The 25,171-nt window shown below is 53.6% G+C and overlaps 1 protein-coding gene across 1 annotated transcript in view; it reads left to right on the forward strand.

Annotated features, from left to right (window-relative positions):
* The window catches only part of NRDE2 (NRDE-2, necessary for RNA interference, domain containing), a 45,530-nt gene that overhangs the window by 18,383 nt on the left and 1,976 nt on the right, over nt 1-25,171 (forward strand). Inside the window, exons 4-13 of the mRNA XM_061156431.1 lie at nt 952-1,101; nt 7,329-7,779; nt 9,226-9,631; nt 10,998-11,131; nt 12,535-12,655; nt 14,786-14,961; nt 17,831-18,217; nt 19,457-20,358; nt 21,416-21,554; nt 24,944-25,015. Of these exons, the coding sequence (XP_061012414.1) occupies nt 952-1,101; nt 7,329-7,779; nt 9,226-9,631; nt 10,998-11,131; nt 12,535-12,655; nt 14,786-14,961; nt 17,831-18,217; nt 19,457-20,358; nt 21,416-21,554; nt 24,944-25,015 (2,938 nt within the window). The remainder of the gene's footprint in view (nt 1-951; nt 1,102-7,328; nt 7,780-9,225; nt 9,632-10,997; nt 11,132-12,534; nt 12,656-14,785; nt 14,962-17,830; nt 18,218-19,456; nt 20,359-21,415; nt 21,555-24,943; nt 25,016-25,171) is intronic.

The raw sequence follows: 25,171 nt of genomic DNA on the forward strand, positions 1-25,171 counted from the left end.
TAGCTACTTTGCATCCCTGGAATACCATGCCCTCGCGTTCCCAGCCAGGAATGGTTTAGAAGCCTGGAGAATCTTGATTTCTATCTGGGTGAAGCCAGAAAGCAAAGAACAACACTTAATGGCTGTTGTGACTCCTTTGGCAGCCTCTTTTGTCAGGACCATTATGGATGATTTTCTTTAGAGGAAGAAAGATGTTAGATGCCAGAAAAACCTTTCCCCTCCTCTTAGTTGACTCCTAGGGAACTGGTTCTTTTTGTGTCCGAGCTGAAGGTCTGCCATATCGCAGATTGGTTCAAAGTGATAAATGAGTGTCCTGTTTTACAGTGGACTCTCTGCCCTTTCGGTCAAGGTCCGTGTGTAGGCAAAACGCCCTGCATAGAGCCCAGACTGTAAACAGGAGCCTGGGACCGCATCTTGGCAATGCTGGAGACTGAAGCAGTCAGAGCTGTGGCTTTGTTTCGTTGTTAAATTTTCAGTTGAAATCAATTATCTGAGCACTTTCAGATAAATGAGGCAAAATAAGGGGGCAAAATAAGGGCAGCCTTATTTTCCCTCCTTCATTTATTCCTTTCTTTTTCTTTCTTCCTTCCTTTCAAGAAGAAACCTTGTGTGTAAATATGTTTGAAAGTCAAGTTATGATCATTTAAATGAATTATTACTGTTCTTTTTTAAAGACACCTGTATCTTTCATGTTTATTTTTGGGATCAGTTGACTTCTCTTCTTGGTAAAGTGTCACTTAAGACAGTCTTCGCTTTGTACTTTAACGCACTTTCCAGAGCAGGAGCCCGGCCCCGTCTTTTTGGCGGGTACACATCGTCTGCAGGAGGTGTGCGCGAGGCCGTAAGGGCTCTGACATGTTTCACATTCACGCGTCTGAGACATGAAGTATGTAACTGGGGGGTTTCTAAATGCCGCTCCCTTTTCCTTCTTCACCCTCCTCTGTCCCACAGTCAAGAAAATAATGCCGCCGTGGATACCGGACGTCACTGTGTTTGGCTTGAGGACATCCAGGCTCTGACGGGAGAAACCTTCCGAACGGATAAGAAACCGGATCCTGCCAACTGGGAGTATAAGTCTCTTTACCGAGGAGATATTGCGAGGTGTGTGTCTCAACGTGTTTCTCTGGTCGTCACTGGTGGGAGGGGACTTCTGTCTGCTGTGAGCTCTCAGCACTGTCTGTGTCCCCCCGACTCCCCCCCATTGACTGTTGAGCTTTATCCACTGTTCACTTGTTTAGGCATACACAGTAGAAGGTGAGTCTACTCACCTGTAGACTGTACAGGCTGTAAAATAAAAGTTTAAACCTGGAGATCAGGATCCAGGTTGGATTAATCTTATTCAGCCATGGTACTTGGCGTAGTGTGTGACACAGTAGGTGTTCAAAGAATATTTGTAGATTGAATGGGTCTAAAAATACCTTGAACCGATTGTGACTATCCATAAATCATGTGGTTTAATCTATATGCCTTGCTTAAAAGTTACAAAAGCCTTTTATTTATCCAAACCACCCCCCACGCATGCCATTTTAAAAAATGACATTAAATGATAATGACTTTTTCAAAATGTTTCTGGCATATGTCACCAGATAATCATAAAAACAGGTGATGGTATCTGCTTCAGCAATGAGTTTAAGCTTTTTTCTCTATCCTATATTAACACATATATGTAGAATCAAGAAAAAATAGTATAGATGATCTTATTTGCAAAGCAGAAACAGAGAGAGCCGTAGAGGGCAGACATACGGACCCCACGGGGAAGGGGGTGTGTGGGGGAGGACGCGGGGCGGGACTGACGCGTGCACACTGCCGGTGCCGAGTCTGAAGCAGACCGCTGTCCCGCACAGACAGCCCTCCTCGGCGCGCTGCTGGCCCCAGCGGGAGCTGTCAGCGAAGGACGGCCTCTGTGCGGGTGCAGAGGCTCACCGTGTGTGACAGAAGCCAGCACCGCGCGGGAGAGGAGCTTTCCACCCGTGGAAGGGGCTCCTCAGAAGAGCAGCCTCTCTCCTCTCACCTGTCAGTCAGAAACAGCTGAATCCTCAGTACACTCTTCAGACGCTTGGTACCTTGTAGGACATAGTGAAGGATAACACACAGTTTCTTGCTCCCGAACAGCTAGGAGGCAGTGAAAACTGAAGGTAGAGAATCATGGGATTTACGGCCAAGAGGAGGCCTTGAAGTTGGTGATCATTCTTCATGGGCTGATTACCTTTTTTTTTTTTTTGATTACCTTTTAAAGTAAATTTTTGCTCCCATCCGTTCGGCGCCCCTCCGCCTTTTAATTAGGGTGTCACTCAGCGTGACATTGTAGCTCACCACATAAGCAACTCCAGCGATAATTCCCTTCATGATGAGCTGACATCAGTTATTTTTTGGTGCATGTTTGTGTCTGCATACGGTCTCCTGAAGCCTCGTGGCGGGGTTAATGACCCTCATGTTTATAGTGTGTGTATTTTGGAGTGATACCAGTGCTCCCTGAAGCCCTCCGTGGTCTGTCATGCCGCAGCGAGGGGCGACCCTGCGAACGCTGGCAGGGCACAGAGGGGGCAGCGCCAGCCTGTGCTTTTCTGCTGCTGGAGTCAGCCTGCTGGCTCCCAGCTGCTCCAGGAGGAGGCTCTCTGACCTTACCCAGCCAGGAGAGGAATCTCAGGGATGCAAATACCTTTGGAAGGTCATACACCAGGAAGTAAGAGGGTTGGGATTCACGCCTGTACTTCTCTGATGCTCTTCCACCATCCCCAAGGAAGAGATGGGTTCTGTGGTTGGACATTTTCTAGGTTGGGAAACAGAAAATGCTGGTTCTCCTGACTTTGCCAGTGACTAGTACCATATCCCAGGCAAGTCACTTAACCCAGGGGTCCCCAGCCCCCGGGGCGGCCCTGTGCCCTGCGGAGAACCCCGCCACACAGCCGGAGGTGGGGGGCGAGTGAGCACAGCGTCTGCTGCTCCTCAGTGCTGACCCATCCCTCCCGTCGATGGAAAAAAAGTCTTCCAGGAGACAGGTCCCTGGTGCCAAAAAGGGACCGCTGACTTAACCTTTCTGAGCCCCTGTGTCTTCATTTGTAAACTGGAAATTGTTAACTCCTACTGTGCCTCACACTCAAATATCAGAAATATTTGATAAGGAATTAGAAATTGGTGTGCAAAGATAAAGGCTTACTATCTACTACTAGATTAAAAAAAGGAAGCAATATTAATAGAGAGTGGCTCTTGAACCTCTGCTGGTGAGTGGCCCAGAGCTGAGGAAGAGAGTGATTAGAGACAACTTTATTTCTTCTAAACTGCAAAGAGACTACTCCAAAGGGTGTAGGACATTGGTGAGATTTCGTAGTAATTCGCTAAAGCTCAAGTTGGGTAAAGTCTTGCCCAGAGTAACAGCTATACAACTGTTAGTACCCCGATCTGTGAAGGTGGTCCCGTGGCATGCTGAGCTGGTCAGGACGCTGGGAATACGGTGTCAGGCCCTGAATTTTCACATTTGTTAAGAGAGATCCTGATAAACTATGAGCTTTGACAAGACAGTGAGCAGACACGTGGCTAAGACCATCATGCGAGGACTGGGTGAGGGCTGTGGGTACCAGCCTGTGTCAGGGACACGGTCTTCGTCTTATAGGCTTTGCTGCACTTGGGAAGGTGGGTTGGCAGAGTCCTGTGTAACTTGGGAAGCGGCACCAGGACCGGTGAGTGGAAGTTTGGCTCGGCATAAAAGCAGATCTAAGAGTGTGAGCATCCCAGCAATGGTGTGCAGTGTGTTGAAGCATTGTGGTAAACAGGGGTCAGGTTCTAAAGTTAGTGTGGAACGGGTCCAAGTTACCTTCGGAAAGTTCCCTAGGACTAATGCACTGTCAGTGAAGTTCAGCTATCTTTTTTTTTTTTTTTTTGCCATTTTTGGAAGAGTTTATTTTTTCTTTGGCTATCCACCAGCTGAAATAGTTGGCTCTTGTTTAGGAGCCAAGTTGTATGAAATAATACTGATAATTTAAACTCACCTAGTCCTTACTGTATGGCTTAGCCCGTTACATATATAAACTTTTTTGATCATCCTAGCAATTCTGCGACATAAATTACTGTTATGGTCACCGTTTTACAGGCGAGGAAACTGCGGCAAACAAACAAACTGTTTGTTTTTTAAAACTTGATTACGGTCACCCAGCTTAGTAAGTGAAGGAGCTGGAATTTGGACCAAGGCAGTCAAGACTCTGAGAAGGCCTGTGTGAATTGAATTCGCCAAAGGAAAGGCAGATTTGTGTTGCCCAGCCCAGTTCACTCCGGGACCCAGACCCGCTGAGTGGACTCAGGGCAGAACTGGGCACTTGATTTAAACACGTTCACTTCCCAAGCCCTTGTCCTCTCTTGTTTTCTCTTTTCATTTCTCTCTCTCTCTTTTTTCTCCTGGTGACTAAGTGCCTAATGTGTGTGCTCAGTTGCTAGTCGTGACCGACTCTTTTGCAACCCTATGGACTGTAACTTACCAGGCTCCTCTGTCCGTGGAATTTTCCAGGCAAGAGTACTGGAGTGGGTTGCCAGGCCCTCCTCCAGAGAACCTTCCCAACCTAGGGATCGAACCCACATCTCTTGCCTCTCCTGCATTGGCAGGTGGATTCTTTACCACTAGGGCCATCTGGGAAGCCCCTAAGTGCCTGTCTGGTTTTATAACAGATACATTTGATATCATTCACTAAACCTCCAAACAAAATGGGTGTTCCTACCTCTGGAATTATTCAACTGAAGACTAGCTGATTATTTGATAAGGATTTTATAGGAAAAGTGCCTTTATTGGGGGGAACTATTGCATTAAATTACATCCTAGGCCCGGTCCAGTAATTTAGATCTTATAATAAGTGATAAATTGGGTAGAACCTAAATGTACAACAACAGAGAAATGGTTAAATAAATTATGGGACACTTCTAGTGAGCCGGTTTGAAGTCAATAAAAATGGTTGTTTTCTGAAACTAGTGGTATGAAGAAATGCTTAAAAGTAGGGAGAAAAAGCTGAAGCTATTTATCAGCTGTTTAAAACCAGGGTATGTAAATGAATGTGCGTAACACATATGCACATTATCTGAGTGTTGATACTTAATAGCTGCATGCTTTTTTCTCCTGTATCATCTTCATCTAGTTTGCTACAGAAGGAAGCTATTAAAATCACCTTTACAAAATACAGTTTTACAGTCAGATAACTCAGCAACCATTTTTTAAGAGATCGCTTGAATATCTAAAACACTGTTGACTTTCAGTGAAAATAGTAATTAGGGAGAACAAAACTCGTTTTTAACTTAACACTTGTTTCTTAGGGCAGCGGTCCCCAAACTTTTTGGCACCAGAAACCAGTTTTCACGGACAGAGGTGTGGTGAGGGGAGTGGTTTCGGGCTGACGCCTGCACGGTGGGGCCCGCGCTCCCGCGAGGGTCTCACGTCCTGCTGCTGCTGGCTGACCCGAGGCGGGGCTCAGCAGGGCCGCGAGCGGTGGGCAGCGGCTGGAAACACAGGTCGCACGTCCCTCGTCCACCCGCCCCTCAGCCTCCTGCAGAGTTTCCCCAGGCCCCTTTCCACTCTGTCCACACCCCACCTCCCGGAGAGGATCACCATCCTGAGTGTTTTCCGTCAGCGGTTACGTCTGTTTCAGAACTGCACGTAAACGGAGTCGAGCAGCGCGCCTTCCTCCGTGTCCGACTCCTCCTTCCTGGGGGGCGTGCCCCGTCCGCGGCCACACCGCCGTCCTGTCCCTTCTGTCGGGCACCTGGACGTCCTCCCGCCGGCTGCGACGAGTGAAGCTGCCGAGGACACTTGTGCGCGGCTCTTTGTGTAGGATTGTGGTTTCCTTTCTCTTGGGTAAATACCTAGGAATAGAATTGCTAGGTCATGGGTGAGGTCTATGTTTAGGTGTTGTTTTTAAACTGCCAGACCTTTTCCCCAAGTGATTGTGCCGGTTGACGTCCCCGCAGCGGCGCGTGAGGCCCGGCCCCCTGCGGGCCCCTCGCCGGGGTGTCCATCGCCCTGTCCTGGTGGTCTGTGCCCCGGCGCGCCGTGGTTCCGCTTGCCTTTCCTCGGTGGCCGGCGAGGCTGGCCGCCTGTTACGCGCTTATCGGCCGCGCGTGTCTTTCGTGCCGCTGCTGCTCAGGTCGTTTGCAGATGTTTTAGCTGGGTTGTTTGCGGAGCGCGCACACACGGAAAAGGGCCCTGTCTTCCTTAGCTTTGTACAGATACTCAGTAGTCATGCGTTTGGAGCTCCGGGGACGCCTACACGATCCATAAAAGCGTTTTAGAACCCAGCCTCTCTTCCTGTAGAGTGTAGAAAATAGCCAAATGTAATTTTATTTGACACACTTTGTCTCAGGATTAAAAAAAGAACCTTAGACCTCTCTGTTATTTTCTGAAGTAGACAGCAGAGAGGAAAAGGGCCTGGTCCCGGAGCCAGAGGACCCGGTGTCACCTGAGGCCTCAGCGTCCTTACTAAAGAATGAGGCTGGGGGGAGACGATGGCGTCCCCTCACCCGTCACACACGGTGCGGCCTGAGGAGGCGTGATGACACACCGTACAGAGCTTGGGGTAGATGATGGCGTCCCCTCACCCGTCACACGCGGTGCGGCCTGAGGGGACGTGATGACACGCCGTACAGAGCTCGGGGGAGACGATGGCGTCCCCTCTCCTGTCACACGCGGTGCGGCCTGAGGGGACATGATGACACGCCGTACAGAGCTTGGGGGAGACGATGGCGTCCCCTCTCCCGCCACACGCGGTGCGGCCTGAGGGGACACGATGACACGCTGAGCAGAGCTCAGGGGAGAAGATGGCATCCCCTCGCCTGTCACACGCAGTGTGGCCTGAGGGGACGCGATGACACGCCGTGCAGAGCTCGGGGGAGACGATGGCTTCCCCTCTCCCGTCACACGTGGTGCGGCCTGAGGGGACATGATGACACGCCGTACAGAGCTCGGGGGAGACGATGGCGTCCCCTCTCCCGCCACACGCGGTGCGGCCTGAGGGGACACGATGACACGCTGAGCAGAGCTCAGGGGAGAAGATGGCATCCCCTCGCCTGTCACACGCGGTGCGGCCTGAGGGGACGCGATGACACGCTGTGCAGAGCTTGGGGGAGCATAGGTACTAAGGTCTGGGAGACAGGCGTGATCTGAAACTCCTGAGACATAGATGAATGGCACAGTAGAGGAAAAGTCCTGGAACTTCTCTGAGTAGAAACAGTTTGAAGGGAAGATGAGTTTGAATACGTGAACTTCACTGGCGGAACGAAAGTGTCTGCTGGGCCTTCGGTCTGTGGAGCCAGTGTGCGCGTTCTCTCGGTAACCTGTTTTCTTTTTCAAACATTAGATACAAGAGGAAAGGAGACTCCTGCCTCGGCCTCAACCCGAAGAAGCAGTGTGTGTCTTGGGAGGGGACTTCCACAGAAAAGAAGCGTTCCCACAAGCACACTGAACGCTACTTCACCAAGAAGAGCGTGGGGTTAATGAGCGAGGCCGGCCTCTCCGTCAGCAGGCAGCCTGTAGCTCCGTCATCCCAGCCGCTCTCCTTTATCCCGGTGGGGGGCATGGACGACGTGGCTCCCCCTCCTGCCAGCTGGCTGAACCCGCTGGGGATTTACGATCAGGTCACAACGCAGTGGTTACAGGGACAGGGTCCTTCGGAGCAGGAGTCCAGGCCACCAGACTCACAGCCCGACCGAGAGAGCGTGCTCCTCAAGGCCAGGGTGGAGGAGTTTAACAGGAAGGTTCGGGAGAACCCTCGGGACACGGAGCTGTGGATGGCTTTTGTTGCCTTCCAGGTAAGCATCACTGTCCCAGTTCTCCTGCCTGGGAATGATGGCCCTAATGTTGGGCACTGGTTTATCCTGCAGTGACTGTTGAGCTCCTGTGAGGAACCCTGGTGCTGGGCCTCTAAAGATGAGAATAGAGCCCTTGCCCTGAGTCTGCTCAAAGCCCAGTGATGAAGACTGATGTGTGAGGGGTAGCTGCAGTCTGGGGCAGGACATGCTGTGACGTAGAAGCTGGGGATGGAATGAGGGGGTGACTGGCCACTCGGGAGTAAGAAACAGCCTCCAAGAGATGATGAACTGTGAACAGAAAGGGGGTGGGTGTTCGCCACGCAGCGGGGAGGTGTTCCTGAAGTTCAAGAGAACATGCGGAGTGCACAGGGTGGTCGGCAGTGACGTGGCTAGAGCTACCAGCTCCCTTTCTGAAATACGTGGTTCTGTCTTTGTCCCACTTATTTTTGGAACCACTTATGTAATTACCACATTTGTCCCACATTCGGCTGTGTTATTGGTAAAATCGGCTTTTCAGAAAAGATTTTTAAGACACTGCATGCTAGTTATTGATACAGAAATCTAAGTTTAAAATGACGGGGACTCTCGAGGTAGTCCAGTGCCTAAGTCTCCGTGCTCCACGTGCAGAGGGCTCGGGTTCAATCCCTGGCCAGGGAACTAGATCCCACAAGCTGCAGCTGAGACCTGGCGCAGCCAGGTAAATAAGTAAGTAAATCAGTTCAGTTCAGTCGCTCATTTGTGTCCGACTCTTTGTGACCCCATGGACTGCAGCACGCCAGGCCTCCCTGTCCATGACCAACTCCCAGAGTTTACCCAAACTCATGTCCATTGAGTCGGTGATGCCATCCAACCATCTCATCCTCTGTCATCCCCTTCTCCTCCTGCCTTCAATCTTTCCCAGCATCAGAGTCTTTTCCAAATGAGTCAATTCTTTGCATCAGATGGCCAAAGTATTGGAGTTTCAGCTTCAGCATCAGTCCTTCCAATGAATATTCAGGACTGATTTCCTTTAGGATGGACTGGTTGGATCTCCTTGCTGTCCAAGGGACTCTGAAGAGATAAGAGAGTGGATAGGGCTTCCCAGGTGGTGCCATTGGTAAAGAACCCTCCTGCCAGTTCAGGAGACGTAAGAGATAGGGGTTCGATCCCTGGGTCAGGAATATCCCTGGAGGAGGAAATGGCAACCCACTTCAGTATTCTTGCCTGGAGAGTCCCATGGACAGGGGCGCCTGGCGGGCTACAGTCCATGGGGTCTCAGCGAGTTGGACATGTCTTACCGACTAAACTCCCAACCCCAAACACAATACCAGAGCTACCAACCCAAAGAGCAGTTGGTTGTATGGAGTGAGCAGCCCTGTGGGCCTTGTAAGTCACTCCTCGAGCAGCGTCGACACCCTGGGCCCCCGGTTCTGCTTGCCTGTGTGAGTGGGTGTTTTTGTTGTCAAGGACGAGGTCATGAGAAGTCCGGGCCTCTACGCCGTGGAGGAAGGAGAGCCGGAGACGCGGAAGCGGTCCTTGAGGCTGGTCCTGGAGAAGAAGCTGGCCATCCTGGAGCGGGCCATTGAGAGCAATCCGAGCAGTGTGGACCTGAAGCTCGCCAAGCTGAAGCTCTGCGCCGAGTTCTGGGAGCCCACCACTCTGCTCAAAGAGTGGCAGAAACTGATCTTCTTACATCCCAACAACACAGCCCTCTGGCAGAAATACCTGTTGTTTTGCCAGAGCCAGTTCAGCACCTTCTCTGTATCAAAAATTCAGAGTCTCTACGGGAAGTGCTTGAGCACCCTGTCCGCCGTGAGGGACGGCAGCATCGTCTCCCACCCCGAGCTGCCGGGCACTGAGGAGGCCATGTTTGGTAAGAAGACAGCGACCCAGTCCAGTGACGTGGGAGGGGTGGGTCTTTCTTTTGGCTTCATTGAAAATAGTTTATCTTTGATTTATTTTAGGAAAGTCTAAGTTGATAAAACTGATGCTTAAAAAAGGGTATTATGACTCCTTTTGATGACGGGTTACCCCCCCCCCCCCCCCCCCCCCTTCTGGGCAGCAGGAGGCATTAAGCCAGTACAGTTCGGAAAATATCGCCAGACTAGAAGTTCCAACTTTTCCACTTGTTATTCGGGTAAATGCAGTCTCTTAACTGCTTTGGCTGTTGGTGGCCTTATCTGTTGAGATGCCCACGTCTCACCCCATTGTGGGGGCTTAGGCGGTCACGCTTGCAGGGTGCCCTGGCTGGCCGGAAATCACTGATAGATACAGGTTACTGGTATCATTATACTGTTAACATTTTCAGTAGGTCCTAAAGGAGACTAGACTATGTTACACATTTTGTCCAGTAATGAGATCCCAGAGACGGCGTATTACACTGGAGTGTATCACTCCTGACCTGAATGCTGGGTTTGCCCTTCACAGGTTCCTGTGTGACCTTGGGTAGGTTCCTTAATGTGTGTGAGCTGTAGTTTCTCCCCCAGCAACAGCAGTCCAATACCTGCTTCACAGGAGGGCTGTACCTGTCAGCTGAGACGGTATATGGGGAGCCTAGCTCAGGGTCTGACTCAGTAGCAGGCGTTTCTTTGATCAAATCCCTGCTATTGAATATTGCTACTAACTTCTAAAGATAGAAGAAATATATTGCTCTAGAAATAATAAACATTTGCGTCACTGCCTTAAAGGGGCTCATGTCTGATATTATGTGTTGATATGCTCAAACAGCTTAATGGTATCTTGTAGAGAGAATTGAACCACAGTTTATTTTAAATGAACTGAAAATTTCAGACATGGAACCCAGATTTGTTTACAGCAGGACTGAGTCTATGATGGAAATTGCTGGTGAATAATGCCATCTAGTGATCAACTGAGTACAGAGCTTGGCTCTCTGATTAAAAAAAAAATCTACTGCGCCATCCTTTTCCCAGAGTTTTTCTCATAATAATGAGCTCAGAGTACTTGATAACCAATATTCAGACCATCCACCGGTCTTGTTTTATCGTTACTATTTGTACTCTGTGGCTGTTTCCTTTAAAAATGAGAATAAATGTACTATGACTGCAGTATGTTACTTGGGTCCTTTAAAGTCAGGACCTGCTTGTCGCACCAATTGGAAGCTACGACAGTCGCTGGTTTCGGGGAGAAGACGGCCGGGTGCCGAGCTGCATGCCGTGGGAGCTGGCCTCTCCCCGTCCAGGTGCTCACCAGGCTTGTCCCCTCTGCTCTCCCGCCCTCAGCCCTCTTCCTCCAGCAGTGCCACTTCCTGCGGCAGGCAGGCCACTCCGAGAAGGCCGTCTCTCTGTTCCAGGCCATGGTCGACTTCACATTCTTCAAGCCCGACAGTGTGGAGGGCCTGCCCACCAAAGGCCAGGTGCGTGTCCTGCCCGAGTCCCGGCTTCTGTCTCCGCCCCTCCGTCTTTTAGGGAGGGGTGTGGGTAATAGGAGTTGGTGGTAGTATTTTCAAAATATTTATATCCTCCTTACATCAGTTGAGGGTTGTCTCAGAAATATCCTGGCAATGCTAGGAAAATTCTGTCACAAAAGTAGTGAAGCATTGAGAGCTAAAAGACGCTCTGTCCACCTCCCCAGCTATAAAGACTCACTGATGTCCTTTTTTTTCCCCCTTACTATCAGCCCCTGTTTAAATGCTAGTTACCACCCACCTCCAGGGAAGCAGTTATCATGCCTTGTATTTTTTTTAAATTTTTTCATAATTTTATATTTTATTTGACTAGGTCTCCGTGCAGGCTGTTCCCTAGTTGTGGTGCTTGGGCTTCTCATTGCGGTGGTGTCTCTTGATGTGGAACAGGGGCTCTAGAGTGTTTCAGCTTCAGTACTTAGAAGCCCCGGGCTCTGGGGCACAGACTCAGGAGCTGTCGTGCACAGGCTCAGTTGTCTGTCTGAGGCATGTAGGATCTTCTTGGACCAGGGATCGAACTTGTGTCCCCTGCATTGGCGGGCAGATTCTTTACCAATGAGCCACCAGGGAAGTTGTATCATAGGGTCCTCTCTCCTGCCTCTGCATTCTAACCCGCATCTCATGTCTCTCCCGGGTTACCCTTTCCTCCACCTAAGACCTTGGCTGAAGTTGCAGTGAAATTACATGTTGGTGCTTTGTCAACACTGATCCTAATTTGGGTGGTAGGGGAGGGATATAAGAAAACCTTTTTCCACTTAAGAAAACTCAGTTTTCTACTTGATGAAGAAAGTCTGGTAGGAGATGGACAGGGTATCTCAGTTTATGGTGGACTTTCCAAGGTCTTTCGTGACAGGCTGAGGTCTCCATCTTGTGGAGCTTTCATGAACGGCCTGCAAAAACTGTTTTTCTCATCATTATTTTTAAACCTTTGTTTTCTGGACAAAATTGGGTTCAGGAATATTGGTTAGTATTGACATAACTGATTGTTAGTATAGTAAGCCAGGTAACACAGTTATTTTAAGACATGTTTTGCTATTTTAAGAACGGGCTGTACTACAGAAGTGACTCAGTCTCTCTGCAGAGCCCGGGGCGTGGTCAGGGGTTGGGGTCAGAGCTCCCCTCATCCCTACCCCTTGACTGACAGTCTCTGTGATGGGAGGGGTTGCTGACGAGGGTCGGGGCACCGCCCTGGGCTGAAGCCTGGCCCAGGACCAGTCCACGGCGCTTGAGGCTTCGATTACTCTGGAGCGCATGACCAAACCTCAATACAGCTTCCCAACAGACGGTAGGGACTCGGTGCTTGTTGGCACAGAGCTGAACGTGGCGGCTAACCTCCATGTTTTACACCTCGACAGGTGGAGTTCTTTGAGCCCTTCTGGGACAGCGGCGAGCCCCGGGCCGGGGAGAAGGGCGCCCGAGGCTGGAGAGCCTGGATGCACCAGCAGGAGTGGGGCGGCTGGGTGGCCGTCAGCCCAGGTGAGGTGCCTCCCCACGCAGAGGCCGCTGCCTCTTCCTCGCGGGGTGTTTACATCCTTCTGGTTTGTTTATGTGTGTAAGCGATTCACCAGTGACTCAAGAACGTGATACAGATCCCAAAACGTCAGAAATGCATGCGGTGAAAGACCAGGGAGCGTAGGCTGTTCTTCCCCTAGACACCTTAAAGCAGCCCCCCTACCCCCCGCCAAGAAGCTGGGGAGCAAGTACACCGGGAGGTTCTGTGCACCCTTCACCCGCTGCCCCGGGCGCGGGAGTCACTGCTGGTCCGTCCGTCCGCAGCGTCGCTCAGATTTCGCCCGCGTTGTAGGCGCTCATTTCGGCCTGTGTCTGCTCAGCACTCTGCATTTACCCCGCGTGGGCTTCAGGCAGCCCCCGCCTCCCTCGAGGCCCCCGTGCGCCCCCTTCTGGCCACCCCACCGCGAACCCCGTCTCCGTTTCCGTTCACTACTGTGTTCTCTCACCTGTTTATAAAGGGAATCATATGTGACCCTTTTCAACGTTTCTAGTTGTAAAACTCACACACAGTTTACCATTCTGGCCATCGTTAAGTATGCAGCTCGGTGACATTAGTCACATTCAGACGCCTGTCACCCATCATCACCATCCATCTCAGCTCGTCCGTCTCCCCCAGCGGCCCCACCCTGGTTCAGCGCGCTCCCCGCTTCCCCCTTTGGCCCCCTGCACCGACGGCCGCCCCCGGGCGCTGAAGAGCAGCGCATGCGCAGTCAGTGCTGCTTGTTGACCGCGTGTGTCCTCGTGTCCTCGAGGCTTACACGGCGCGGAGCACGTGTCAGTGTTTCTTCCCTTTTTAAGGCTAAATGATTTCCCACCGTATGCATATATCACACGCACGACGCATCGCTTCACCTTTCGGCAGTTGTGAATGTACCGCTCAGACCGCGGATGTGCAAATACCTGTCTGAGTCCTTCCTTTCAGCTCTTTGGGAAATACACCCAGAAGTGGAACTGCCAGCTCATGTGGTGATTCTAATTCTTTGAGGAACCTCACACAGTTTTTCCACATCAGCTGCACGATTTCGCATCCTCAGCACCAGCGCACCAGGGTTCCGATGTCCTCACATCCTCACTGACAGTTGTTTTCTGTATAACTTTTGAAGATTGCCTTTTTCTCATTTGGCAGAATCCCCACGAGATCTCTCCACATTGTGCGTTTATCAGCAGTTTTGCTCGTGGCATAGCTGTACCGTACTTTCTCTAGTGGCCTAGTGTAGGACACCTGGGTCATTGCCAGTTTTTGGCTTTTGTGAATAAAACTGCTGTGGGCATTAGTGTAAAGGTTTTTGTGTGAATGTAGGTTTTCATTTTTCTGGGATCAGCACCCAAGAATACAATTTCTAGGTCTTATGGTCAGTGCATTATAGTTTCATAAGAAACTGCCAGACTGTTTTCTGGGTGGCCGTACCATTTTACATACTCTGTTTATTTTTAAATATTGAACTTTAATGGAAGACTCTTTTATTCTGCATGTTCAGGGTTAGGAAACAAAGTAAAATAAAATACAGGATATCTTGAATTGCCTTTTTCTTTAAAAGAAAAAGTGAACATGCATGATAATCATAGGGCCACTGGCTAGATATTCTGGCAGCTTAAGAAAACCTAAAGCAGTGCTATCATTAAATGTCCTTTAGCATTCTGGAATGTGTTGTGCAATACAGTAGCTACTAGCAACACATGGCTGTTTTAATTAAAATTAGTTGAAATAAAATTTGAAATTCAGTTATTCTACCAGCTACGATTCAAGTGCCCAGCAAGTCACATGTGGCTACCATATCACACAGAATTAGAACATTCTCATCATCACAGAAAGTTCTCCTGGACAGTTCTCTTCTAAAATATGTCATTCCCATTTTTAATTGCTGTGATAGTATAAAAAATCATCTGATTCATCGGCTTACCTTCCTTTCCTGGGAACCTGACTGATTATGGGAGAGTCCGTAAATGCCACTGAGTGGCCCAGAAGGCCGGGCCTGGGTCATGTTTGTCTCAGCCTTCTGGGTGTGACCCCGTCCCTGGCCAACCAGGTGGGTTTAAGGGTTGAGGGCGGCGCTGTCCGCTGGTTTGGTTGCTGGAAGTTTCATTTTTGCCTAGATGACGAGGATGAGGAGCCGGAGGACGAGGAGCAGGATATCAGAGACAAGACTCTGCCCCGGTGGCGGATCTGGCTGGCTGCCGAGCGGTCCCGAGACCGCAGGCACTGGCGGCCGTGGCGCCCGGACAAGGCCAGGAAGCAGACAGAGGAGGACTGTGAGGATCCCGAGCGACAGGTGAGGCCCCCGCACCCCAGCGGCGCATCTCTGCTGCGCTGTGTGAGCCCCCGCCTGGCTCGGGAGTGGCTGACCCGCTCCCGCTCCCATCTCAGAAATGTCCTCTCCCGGGAAACGGGCGGGGCTGCGCTGGCTGCTGGTGATGGAGGAGCCTCGAGGCGCTCACCCTGACGGTCCCCGAGGAGGCGGTTGGGTCTGGTGGTCAGCCCTCTGGAGACTGGCTTCCAGGTTATTCAGTCAGTTTTCCACATTAAGCCTTGAGGGCTCAAGGTTGGAAATCATGGAGTTACTCTCCTAGATTCTTCCTCTGTGTCCACGTTCCCCGCTCTTGATCCTTGAAGATGCATGTGTGTGTGACTCGGGAGATGGGGGCAGGAGGTGCAGGCCGAGTGGGACAGTGGGGGACCAGGCCCGTCCTCCCGGGGAGGAAGTAGCATTTATTGAGCGCTGGTGCTTGCCAGGTACTCAGGCTCCCTCCTTCAGGGCCTGGTGCCCTTCTATACGGCTGGCAGCTCTGCAAGTTTCTGTTGTTGTTCAGTCGCTAAGTTGTGTCCGACTCTTTGCGACCCCATGGACTGCAGCATGCCAGGCCTCCCTGTCCATCACCAACTCCCGGAGTTTACCCAAACTCATATCCATCGAGTCAGTGATGCCATCCAACCATCTCATCCTCTGTCGTCCCTTTCTTCTCCTGCCTTCAAATCTTTCCCAGCATCAGGGTCTTTTCCAGTGAGCTGGCTCTTCACATCAGGTGGCCAGAGTATTGGAGCTTCAGCATCAGTTCTTCTAATGAATACTCAGGGTTGATGACCTTTAGGACTGACTGCTTTGATCTCCTTGCAGTCCAGGGGACTCTCAAGAGTCTTTTCTAGCTCCACAATTCGAAAGCATCAATTCTTTGGGGCTCAGCCTTCTTTATGGTCCAACTCTCACATCCATACATGACCACTAGAAAAACCATAGCTTTGATTATATGAACCTTTGTCAGCAAAGTGATGTCTCTTCTTTTTAATACACTGTCTAGGTTGGTCATAGCTTTTCTTCCAAGGAGCAAGCATCTTTTAATTTCATGGCTGCAGTCACCGTCCACAGTGATTTTCGAACCCAAGAAGTTTTACATTAAAATAAAGGAAGAAATTCTATTTTGATACCTGGAATTGAGCTACATTGACAAAATACCAACTACAGTCTACCCCAAACAATGAGGGGGTTAGGGTCATCAGCCCCTGGCAGTTGAAAATCTGAGTATAACTTTGCAGTCAGCCCTTTGCATCCAAGGTTCCATAGCCTCAGATTCAACCAGCCGTGGGTGATGTGGTCCTAGGGGACATGCTTAGTGAAAAAACCCATGTGCAAGTTAGGGTCTGGGTCCACAGTGTGCCTGGCCTGTGACAGTCACGGGTACAGACTGAGAGGTTTTACAGCAGCTAGGCTCCCAGGCTCTGACAAAGCACGAGCCTCGAGGTGGGGACTTTTCCTGTTTGCATCTGCATCCCCAATGTCTGGACAGAGGATGCCCCGTGACAAGGCCTCTGCCAGTCCTCGATGTCGAGTGAGCATCTGTCTGATCTGGGTGCTTGCACTCCAGCAGAGGGTTCGGGATGGCTGAAGGCCCCAGAGGACTGGGGTGTCCCAGGAGAGGTGAAGGGGGTGGCCAGACTGGGGTTAAGCACCTAGGATCGGGGAGAAGGAGAGGTGCTCTCTGGGCAGGAGGGAGCGGCCGGATTCCCAGGGAACTGAGTCTGCATGAGAGGTCCCCGCCCTGGCTGAGTCGAAGTTTTCAGAAAGTGGGTGGGGTTTGTCTTTGGTGTGTGAGGGTTTTACATGGCTGACCTCCAGAAGTTAGTTCTCGAGGCTCAGCAATTTGACGATTTCCCGGAAGCTCATTCCTGGAGCCACGTACTGCTGTGAGCAGTTTCTTAGATTTCTTTGCTTTGGTGAAAACCTGGAGCAGAAAAGCTTTTTGATTAATTGATGGTTCTGATGGGTCGAGTCCCAGGTGGTCCAGTCTTATCGTGGTCCTCTTTGCTGAGGGCGGCAGACACCAGGCGGACAGGGCCAGAGACGGAGTGTAGTCCCCGAGGCCTCACGGTTGAAAGCTGTGACGTGAAGCCAGCAGTGAGCACAGTCAGTATGAGGCCCTTATAATCGCTCCCAGCATGGCCCGTTGCTCCCGCAGTCTCCTTTTTCCTTTGCTGCTATTTATATATTTTGGAGTATATTTTTCATTTCCTGAAGCAATTTGGTACAAAGAAACCACAAAACAGTAACGTTCTTCTATCTTGAAATAAAAATTTTTCCCAACTGTAACTTTTGAAAGTAACTATAAAAGCGACGCCATGTGTTCTCAGAAGCGAATGCGATTCTGGAGTTCCTGTGAATCCATCAGGCGACCTCGGCAGTCCCTGCTGTGGTGTTCCCTCCCGCGGAGGGCGCCCAGGAGGGGTGAGACCCTGCCCCCGGTGCCCACCCGCCCCCCTCAGCTTGCCTCATCTTACAGAAAACCTAGCTCCCGTGTGTTTAAAACTGAGTAATGCTGGCGCACATCCATGTAAAAACAATTGCTGGGGGTGGTGAGGGGCCGCCCGGTGGCTCAGTGGTCGGAAATCCACCTGCCCAGCAGGAGACGGGCTCGGGCCCTGGTCCGGGAAGAGCCCACCCGCGTGGGGCAGTGGAGCCTGTGTGCCCCGGGGCACAGGCTCTGCAGGGAGACGCCCGGCTCCGCGGCTCGAGGGGAGCCCCGCTCACGGTGACAGGAGCGCAGCCCAGGCAGCAGCAAGGACCCGGCACGGCCACACACAGTTTACAAAGGCGGTGGGAAACGTCTGTCTGTTCGCCGCACTCGGTCACGCCGTCTTTGTCCTCGCAGGTGTTGTTTGATGATCTCGGGCAGTCTCTGATCCGACTTTCCAGCCCGGATCTCCAGTTTCAGCTGATTGTAGCCTTCCTGCAGTTCCTGGGGGTGCCTTCCGGCTTCAGCCCTCCCGCCTCCTGCCTTTATCTGGCCATGGATGAGAACAGCATCTTCGACAACGAACTTTATGACGAAAAGCCCTTGACTTTCCTCGACCTCTCCTGCTCCGGCGTCGGCTGTGTGGGCCGCATGGACCCTCTGGGTGGCCGGCACTGGCCCCGGGGTCCCAGTCGAGAGGGTGAGGAGTTTATCCGCAACGTCTTCCACCTGGCGCTGCCTCTGTTTGCAGGCAGGGAGCGGTCTCAGCTCTGCGTCTTCTGGCTACGGTACGAGATCACCAAGGTAACGCCCGGCCCCCCTCCCTGGGTGGGGACCTCAGCTCCTGTGGCTCTGTCGGCAGGGTGGCGGGCTCTCGGTGTCCTGCAGGGCGCCGGGCCACAGCACCTCCTCCTTCAGGGACCCGAGGGCACCGCGTGTGGGGCTGCCCCTTCTCGGGGCCGCAGGGAAGAGGGGGACTGAGTCCAGCTGTCAGTGACCGGAGCTGTTTGTTGTGCTGACTCCGTTACCAATGTCTGTGATTGTTGTGCTGACTCCGTTACCAATGTCTGTGATTGTCAGCAGTTAGTGTTAAGGACCACGCTTAAGCTTAAGCTGGGCTAGAGGATTTAAGGACTTATTAAAATAGATAAAATAAGCTACTTACTCTGCTTTTTAGTATCCATTACCCGCTGGAAATTTGTCTAGGATTGACTCTCCTGCCCTCTGCTGGCCACCAGCTAGAATTAAATTTTAACGCCCAAAGTTCTGATCCCTTAATTGCAGAGGGCACACGCCAGGCTGTGTTATTAAAATAGTGTCTGGTAAACTCTGATGGGGCTTCCCTGCTGGCTCAGCAGTAAAGAATCTACCTGCCAACGCAGGAGATGCGGGTTTGATCCTTGGCTCAGGAAGATCCCCTGGAGGAGGAGATGGCAACCCACTCCAGTGTTCTTGCCTGGGAAATCCCATGGACAGAGGAGCCTGGCCGGCTACAGTCCGTGGGGTCCCAAGGATTGGACACAACTTAGCGACTAGACAACAACATTTGTTGATCACCTGTCTTTGAAGAAGGCTGTTTGGGGTGTATAAGCCTTGTTACAGGAGTGTCAGATGGAAACCTGGGCGTGTTCATTTCAGGGCTCCTGTGGCCTTGGTAGAATCCTGACCTATTTCTCAGGGAGCCTATGTGTTTACCAGTTATGTGACGGAGGCAGGCAGTGTAGATGCCTTGTGTGGCTTCCTGCAGCTGACAGTACAAAGAAAAAACGAAAGTGTAGTCACTCAGTCTTGTCTGACTCTCTGTGACCCCATGGACTGCAGCCCACCAGGCTCCTCTGTCCATGGGATTCTCCAGGCAAGAAGACTGGAGTGCGTTGCCATTCCCTTCTCCAAGGGATCTTCCCCACCCAGGGATGGAACCCAGGTCTCCCACACTGCAGGCAGATTATTTACCATTTGAGCCACCAGAGGACTCGACAGTACAAAGGGATGTCTTTAACGTTTCGGAGCGTTTGAAGTCATTCTTTTCCTTTTTACCTTTAGGTCATTTGGTGTCTGCACACTAAAAACAAGAAGAGATTAAAGTCACTGGGAAAGAACTGCAAAAAACTAGCCAAGAATCTCCTCAAGGAGCCGGACAACCGCAACAGCTCTTGCCTCTGGCAGCAGTACGCACATCTGGAGTGGTTGCTGGGCAACACGGAGGATGCCCGGAAGGTCTTCGAGGCGGCCCTGGGCACCGCCGGTGGCGGCGGCCTGGCGGACGCGGACCTCTGTGAGCTCGGCCTGCTCTACGCGGCGCTGGAGGCGGAGCTCTCGCCGCCTGTGGGCGGGGCGGCGCCTGCGCGTGCGGTGCGCGTGCTGACGGGGCTGGCCGAGCGCGGCCCATCCGGGCCCTGCCCGGGACAGCCCTCGGCCGTGCACGTGTTGAAGGCTCGGAAGGCGTATGAACACGCGCTGCAGGACTGCCTGGCGGAGCGCTACGGCCCCGACCAGGGCCTGCCCGACCGCCTCAGCCGCCTGGTCACCCTGGCGAAGTGCTTCATGCTCTTCCAGTACCTGACCGTGGGCATTGGCGCCGCTGCGCGCGTCTATGAGCAGGTGTTTGCAGGGCTCAGGGGCTCCGTCTCCGCCGAGGGTGCCGGCCTGGAGGGCGCCCTGGAGGCCGTCACCCTGATGCACACCAGCCTGCTCAGGTTCCACGGCCGGGTTGCCGCCCACCCGCTGGCTCCCCTGCGAGAGGCGCTCTCAGAGGCTTTACGGTTGTACCCGGGCAACCAGCTTCTCTGGAGGTCGTACGTGCAGATTCAGAGCAAGTCCCACAGCGCCAGCAGGACCAGAAGATTCTTCCAAGCCGTCACCAGGTCCGCCAAACACCTGGAGCCGTGGCTGTTCGCGATTGAAGCGGAGAGAATGAGGAAGAGACTGGTGGACGCCGTGCAGAGGTAGTTACAGAGCACCTCGTCCGTGGTCCGCAGGCCCCCCATGTGGTCACGGTTCCCACAGCCCAACAGCCTCTGGAAGACACAAATGCTCGCGGCCCGGGGCCTGGAACGCCTGCGGGGGTGGCGGGAGCGGTGCGGTCTGTGTTACAGGAAAATGCCTTGAAAAAGGAAAGAGAGATGCAAGGAGCGGCAGGAAAGTGTGCTGAAAAAAGAGTGAGGGCAGAGAGCGGCCCCTTTGCCAGGGCTCCTGGGGGTGTCTCCCAGGCCTCGCTCCGGGGCGTCCTGGGCTTTGCTTCTGGTGCCTGAGTCTGACGGCCCCGCCTGCGGGGTCTGAGACCTTGTAGAGCAAGTGTCGGGCAGGCACTCGGGCCCGGAGTCAAATCCCAGCGCTTCCACTTGGCACCTGTGTGATCTTGGGCAGGGCAGCTTACAGCTCTGGTCTGTTCCCTTTCTGTAAAATGGGAATAATTAAAGAGCCTGCCTCAGAGGGTTTCTGGGAAGACGGAGTGCTGAGCACAGACTCCAAAATAATTACTAGCCTGTGTTATTATCACTGGTGATAACGGGGTCACGCTTTAAATGTCTCTTTTTAGATAACACTTTTATGTCTGAACATTAAGCAGTATAGGCTTGGGCACGTGTTAGCTGAGGCATCGTTTTTCCTTCTAGAACCTTTGTTGTTTTACTCTGACCTGAGAGAGGCGGTGTTCAGATTGCCTCTGAATAGTGTTTCAGTTTCCTTGTGTTTCACCCCTCCCATTCGAATTTTATTCACTCTGCTTTGAACTGAAAGGTCTCACGTAAGTCTGCACTCTGCGGATGAAGGGCAGGTTCTCCTGAGAAAAGGAGTCCGTGTGCCCTCAGGGTGGACTCTGCGGGGTGGAGGCACCACCGAGCCTGGGTGCTGCGCTCCGCCAGCCCTGGAGGAGCCACGCACCCCCGCGCCCCAGACCCAGGGCAGCACTGCCCGCCACACGCTCTGACCGCCCGTCGCTGACCCCGCTGCGGCCTCAGCCCGAGCCGTTGTCCCGGAGTCACGTGAGCCTCTGTCTTGCAGGGTGGACGGCAGAGAGGTCCACGCCACCCTTCCCGAGATCGGCCTGACGCACCGGATCAGAGCCCTGTTTGAGAGCGCCATGCGGAGCGCCCACGGCAGCCAGTGCCCCTTGCTGTGGAGGATGTACCTGAACTTCCTGGTAGGGACGGACGCCGGGGCTGTTCCCTGCAGAGCTGCTTCCTCTTCCAGAAGAGCGGGACAGGGCGCCGGGGACCCGGGAGGGGCCTGGTTCAGTGAGGGGGGCTCTCAGGACTCGGGAGGGGCCTGGTTCAGTGAGGGGAGCGCTCAGGGCTCGGGAGGGGCCTGGTTCAGTGAGGGGGGCTCTCAGGACCCAGGAGGGGCCTGGTTCAGTGAGGGGGGCGCTCGGGACCCGGGAGGGGCCTGGTTCAGTGAGGGGGGCGCTCGGGACCCGGGAGGGGCCTGGTTCAGTGAGGGGGGCGCTCGGGACCCGGGAGGGGCCTGGTTCAGTGAGGGGAGCGCTCAGGGCTCGGGAGGGGCCTGGTTCAGTGAGGGGAGCGCTCAGGGCTCGGGAGGGGCCTGGTTCAGTGAGGGGGTTCTCAGGACCCGGGAGGGGCCTGGTTCAGTGAGGGGAGCGCTCAGGGCTCGGGAGGGGCCTGGTTCAGTGAGGGGGGCTCTCAGGACTCGGGAGGGGCCTGGTTCAGTGAGGGGGGCTCTCAGGACTCGGGAGGGGCCTGGTTCAGTGAGGGGAGCGCTCAGGGCTCGGGAGGGGCCTGGTTCAGTGAGGGGGTTCTCAGGACCCGGGAGGGGCCTGGTTCAGTGAGGGGGGCTCTCAGGACTCGGGAGGGGCCTGGTTCAGTGAGGGGAGCGCTCAGGGCTCGGGAGGGGCCTGGTTCAGTGAGGGGGGCTCTCAGGACTCGGGAGGGGCCTGGTTCAGTGAGGGGAGCGCTCAGGGCTCGGGAGGGGCCTGGTTCAGTGAGGGGGCTCTCAGGACCCAGGAGGGGCCTGGTTCAGTGAGGGGGGCGCTCGGGACTCGGGAGGGGCCTGGTTCAGTGAGGGGAGCGCTCAGGGCTCGGGAGGGGCCTGGTTCAGTGAGGGGGTTCTCAGGACCCGGGAGGGGCCCTGGTTCAGTGAGGGGGGCTCTCAGGACCCAGGAGGGGCCTGGTTCAGTGAGGGGGGCTCTCAGGACTCGGGAGGGGCCTGGTTCAGTGAGGGGAGCGCTCAGGGCTCGGGAGGGGCCTGGTTCAGTGAGGGGGCTCTCAGGACCCAGGAGGGGCCTGGTTCAGTGAGGGGGGCTCTCAGGACTCGGGAGGGGCCTGGTTCAGTGAGGGGGGCGCTCGGGACTCGGGAGGGGCCTGGTTCAGTGAGGGGGGCGCTCGGGACTCGGGAAGGGCCTGGTTCAGTGAGGGGGGCGCTCAGGGCTCGGGAGGGGCCTGGTTCAGTGAGGGGGGCGCTCGGGACTCGGGAGGGGCCTGGTTCAGTGAGGGGGGCGCTGAGGACCCGGGAGGGGCCTGGTTCAGTGAGGGGGGCGCTCGGGACCCGGGAGGAGCCTGGTTCAGTGAGGGGGGCGCTGAGGACTCGGGAGGGGCCTGGTTCAGTGAGGGGGGCGCTGAGGACTTGGGAGGGGCCTGGTTCAGTGAGGGGGGCGCTGAGGACCCGGGAGGGGCCTGGTTCAGTGAGGGGGGCGCTGAGGACCCGGGAGGAGCCTGGTTCAGTGAGGGGGGCGCTGAGGACTCGGGAGGGGCCTGGTTCAGTGAGGGGGGCGCTGAGGACCCGGGAGGGGCCTGGTGGAGTGAGGGGGGCGCTGAGGACCCGGGAGGGGCCTGGTGGAGTGACTGAGGAGGACTGCCTGGGCAGTTGGCGGCCCCAGGATATCTGTGGGTTTCTGAGTTGACTTCATTGAGGAAACAACTTGGAAATTGGTCTGAGAGCTTTTCATTCAAAAGAGACCTAAATGTGTTGCTATTCTGCTTCTAAGAATTTCCAGGTTTTGATTCTATTTTGTTACTAAAAGGTAATATTCAGTCTGGACTGTGGTTTTTAAAATAGGCATTTCCAAAGCAACTTTGCTTTTACTTAGAAGCACCACAGCCATTTAATTTTGTCAATGTGTTCTGCAGGCCGAAAGGCAGTTCCTGGGCTTCACTGGGTCTGAGGTGGCTTTGTCTTTGGTTAAAGGCCTGACATTGGGCTGGACTTCTTTAATACATTTACTGCCGAGTTTTGTGGTTTTTTAGAAACAGCGTCTTCCAGGCCACTTGAGTGTCTAGACAGTGCTCAAGGCTGTTGTCATATCAAAGTGCCTTCCATTGACTACTGTACCTTTCAGAAGCCCTAAGTGACCTTCCCTATTCATAAATATGTATATTTTTGGTTATTTCCATAGGATAAGTTCTCTGAAGTTGATCAAAGTATTTGAACATTTCCCAATGACATTTAATAGAGAGGGGTGTAAAGAGACGCAGAGAGGAAGGTAGGGGCTAGGAGAAGTTCGGGGTTAGAAGTCTGGGCCTCCCCCAGCCTCTTAGAGTCTGTAACTTATCTGGGAGTGCCTCCCCTGAGCTCTGAACGGCCTGGGTAGCTTGTCTCAAGACAGCAGCTCGCAGGCACACACCCAGCACAAACGGGCAGCAGGCGGCTCCAGGATGAATTACCGCCAAAGTTTCTGTGGTTTTAACGTTTATTCTTATGCTCAAAAGCGTAGATTTCATGTCTTGCCTCCTGGTGTGGGATGGGAGCCTCCAGAAGTCCAGACTTCAGCTCCACGAGCTCAGCTTGTGCCCACTCATAGCTGTGGGCGCCCGCCCGCGGAGCTGCCTGGGGGCCTGTGACTCCTGGGGGAGGGGCTAGTCCCTTCCCGGGACCTGGGAGAGGGGAGCTGGCGGGGGAGGGGGTGTAGGGGAGCCGGCTTCCGCAGCAGGTGTGGGAAGAGCACCTGTGAGTTGAGACTAAGGCTTCATACCTCAGTGTTGTATGAACACTTCCCAGGCGGCACGGTGGTGAGCCCGCCTGCCAGTGCAGGAGACATGAGACATGGTCCCATCCCTGGGTCAGGAAGATCCCCTGGAGGAGGACATGGAAGCCCGCTCCAGTGTTCCTGCCTGGAGAATCCCATGGACAGAGGAGCCGGGAGGCTACAGTCCATGGGATCACACAGAGTCAGACACGACTGAAGTGACTTAGCGTACACACATTGGATAAAAACATGCTTAGAGTAGAAATGTGCCATTTGCACACTCTCAAGACTGAAATTCCTGATCAGAAATTTGCTCGTGACAAGGTTGTTGACTCAGTTAATCCTGGTTATCTCATTTCTGTAAGATAGTTTTCAGAAAATGGCTAGTGTTAAAGCAAGCCTTTTCTGTCATCACCCTCCTTCTCGGCATGTGGGAGAGGAGGAGAGGAAGACAGGTCAGCCGTGTTCAGGGCCCGGTTCAGGCCCGCGGACGCAGCGGAGGCCCCGAGGGCGTCCCACAGCGCGTGGCCCCTGCACCTCTGCCCCGTGTGGGCCAGCGGCTGACGGCCTGAGATTCTGCCTCAGGTCTGTATTTTTTTTCCCCCTTGCTTCAGGTTTCCTTAGGAAATAAAGAAAGAAGCAAAGGTGTGTTCTACAAAGCACTGCAGAACTGTCCTTGGGCAAAGGTGAGTTCTCCAGGCGTGGTCTCTGGATTCTCAGGGACCTTCCCGCCAGGCCTCATGCGGTCAGTGCCGTGGGCCCGGCCCCTCAGGGCTTCCCGCGCCCCCCTGCAGCCGAGGGGCCTGTTTCCTGTCTGGGGGCACAGCTGGTTCCCAGCAGTT

Source organism: Dama dama, chromosome 12, assembly GCF_033118175.1.
Source record: "Dama dama isolate Ldn47 chromosome 12, ASM3311817v1, whole genome shotgun sequence".
In the NCBI taxonomy this organism is placed as follows: Eukaryota; Metazoa; Chordata; class Mammalia; order Artiodactyla; family Cervidae; genus Dama; species Dama dama.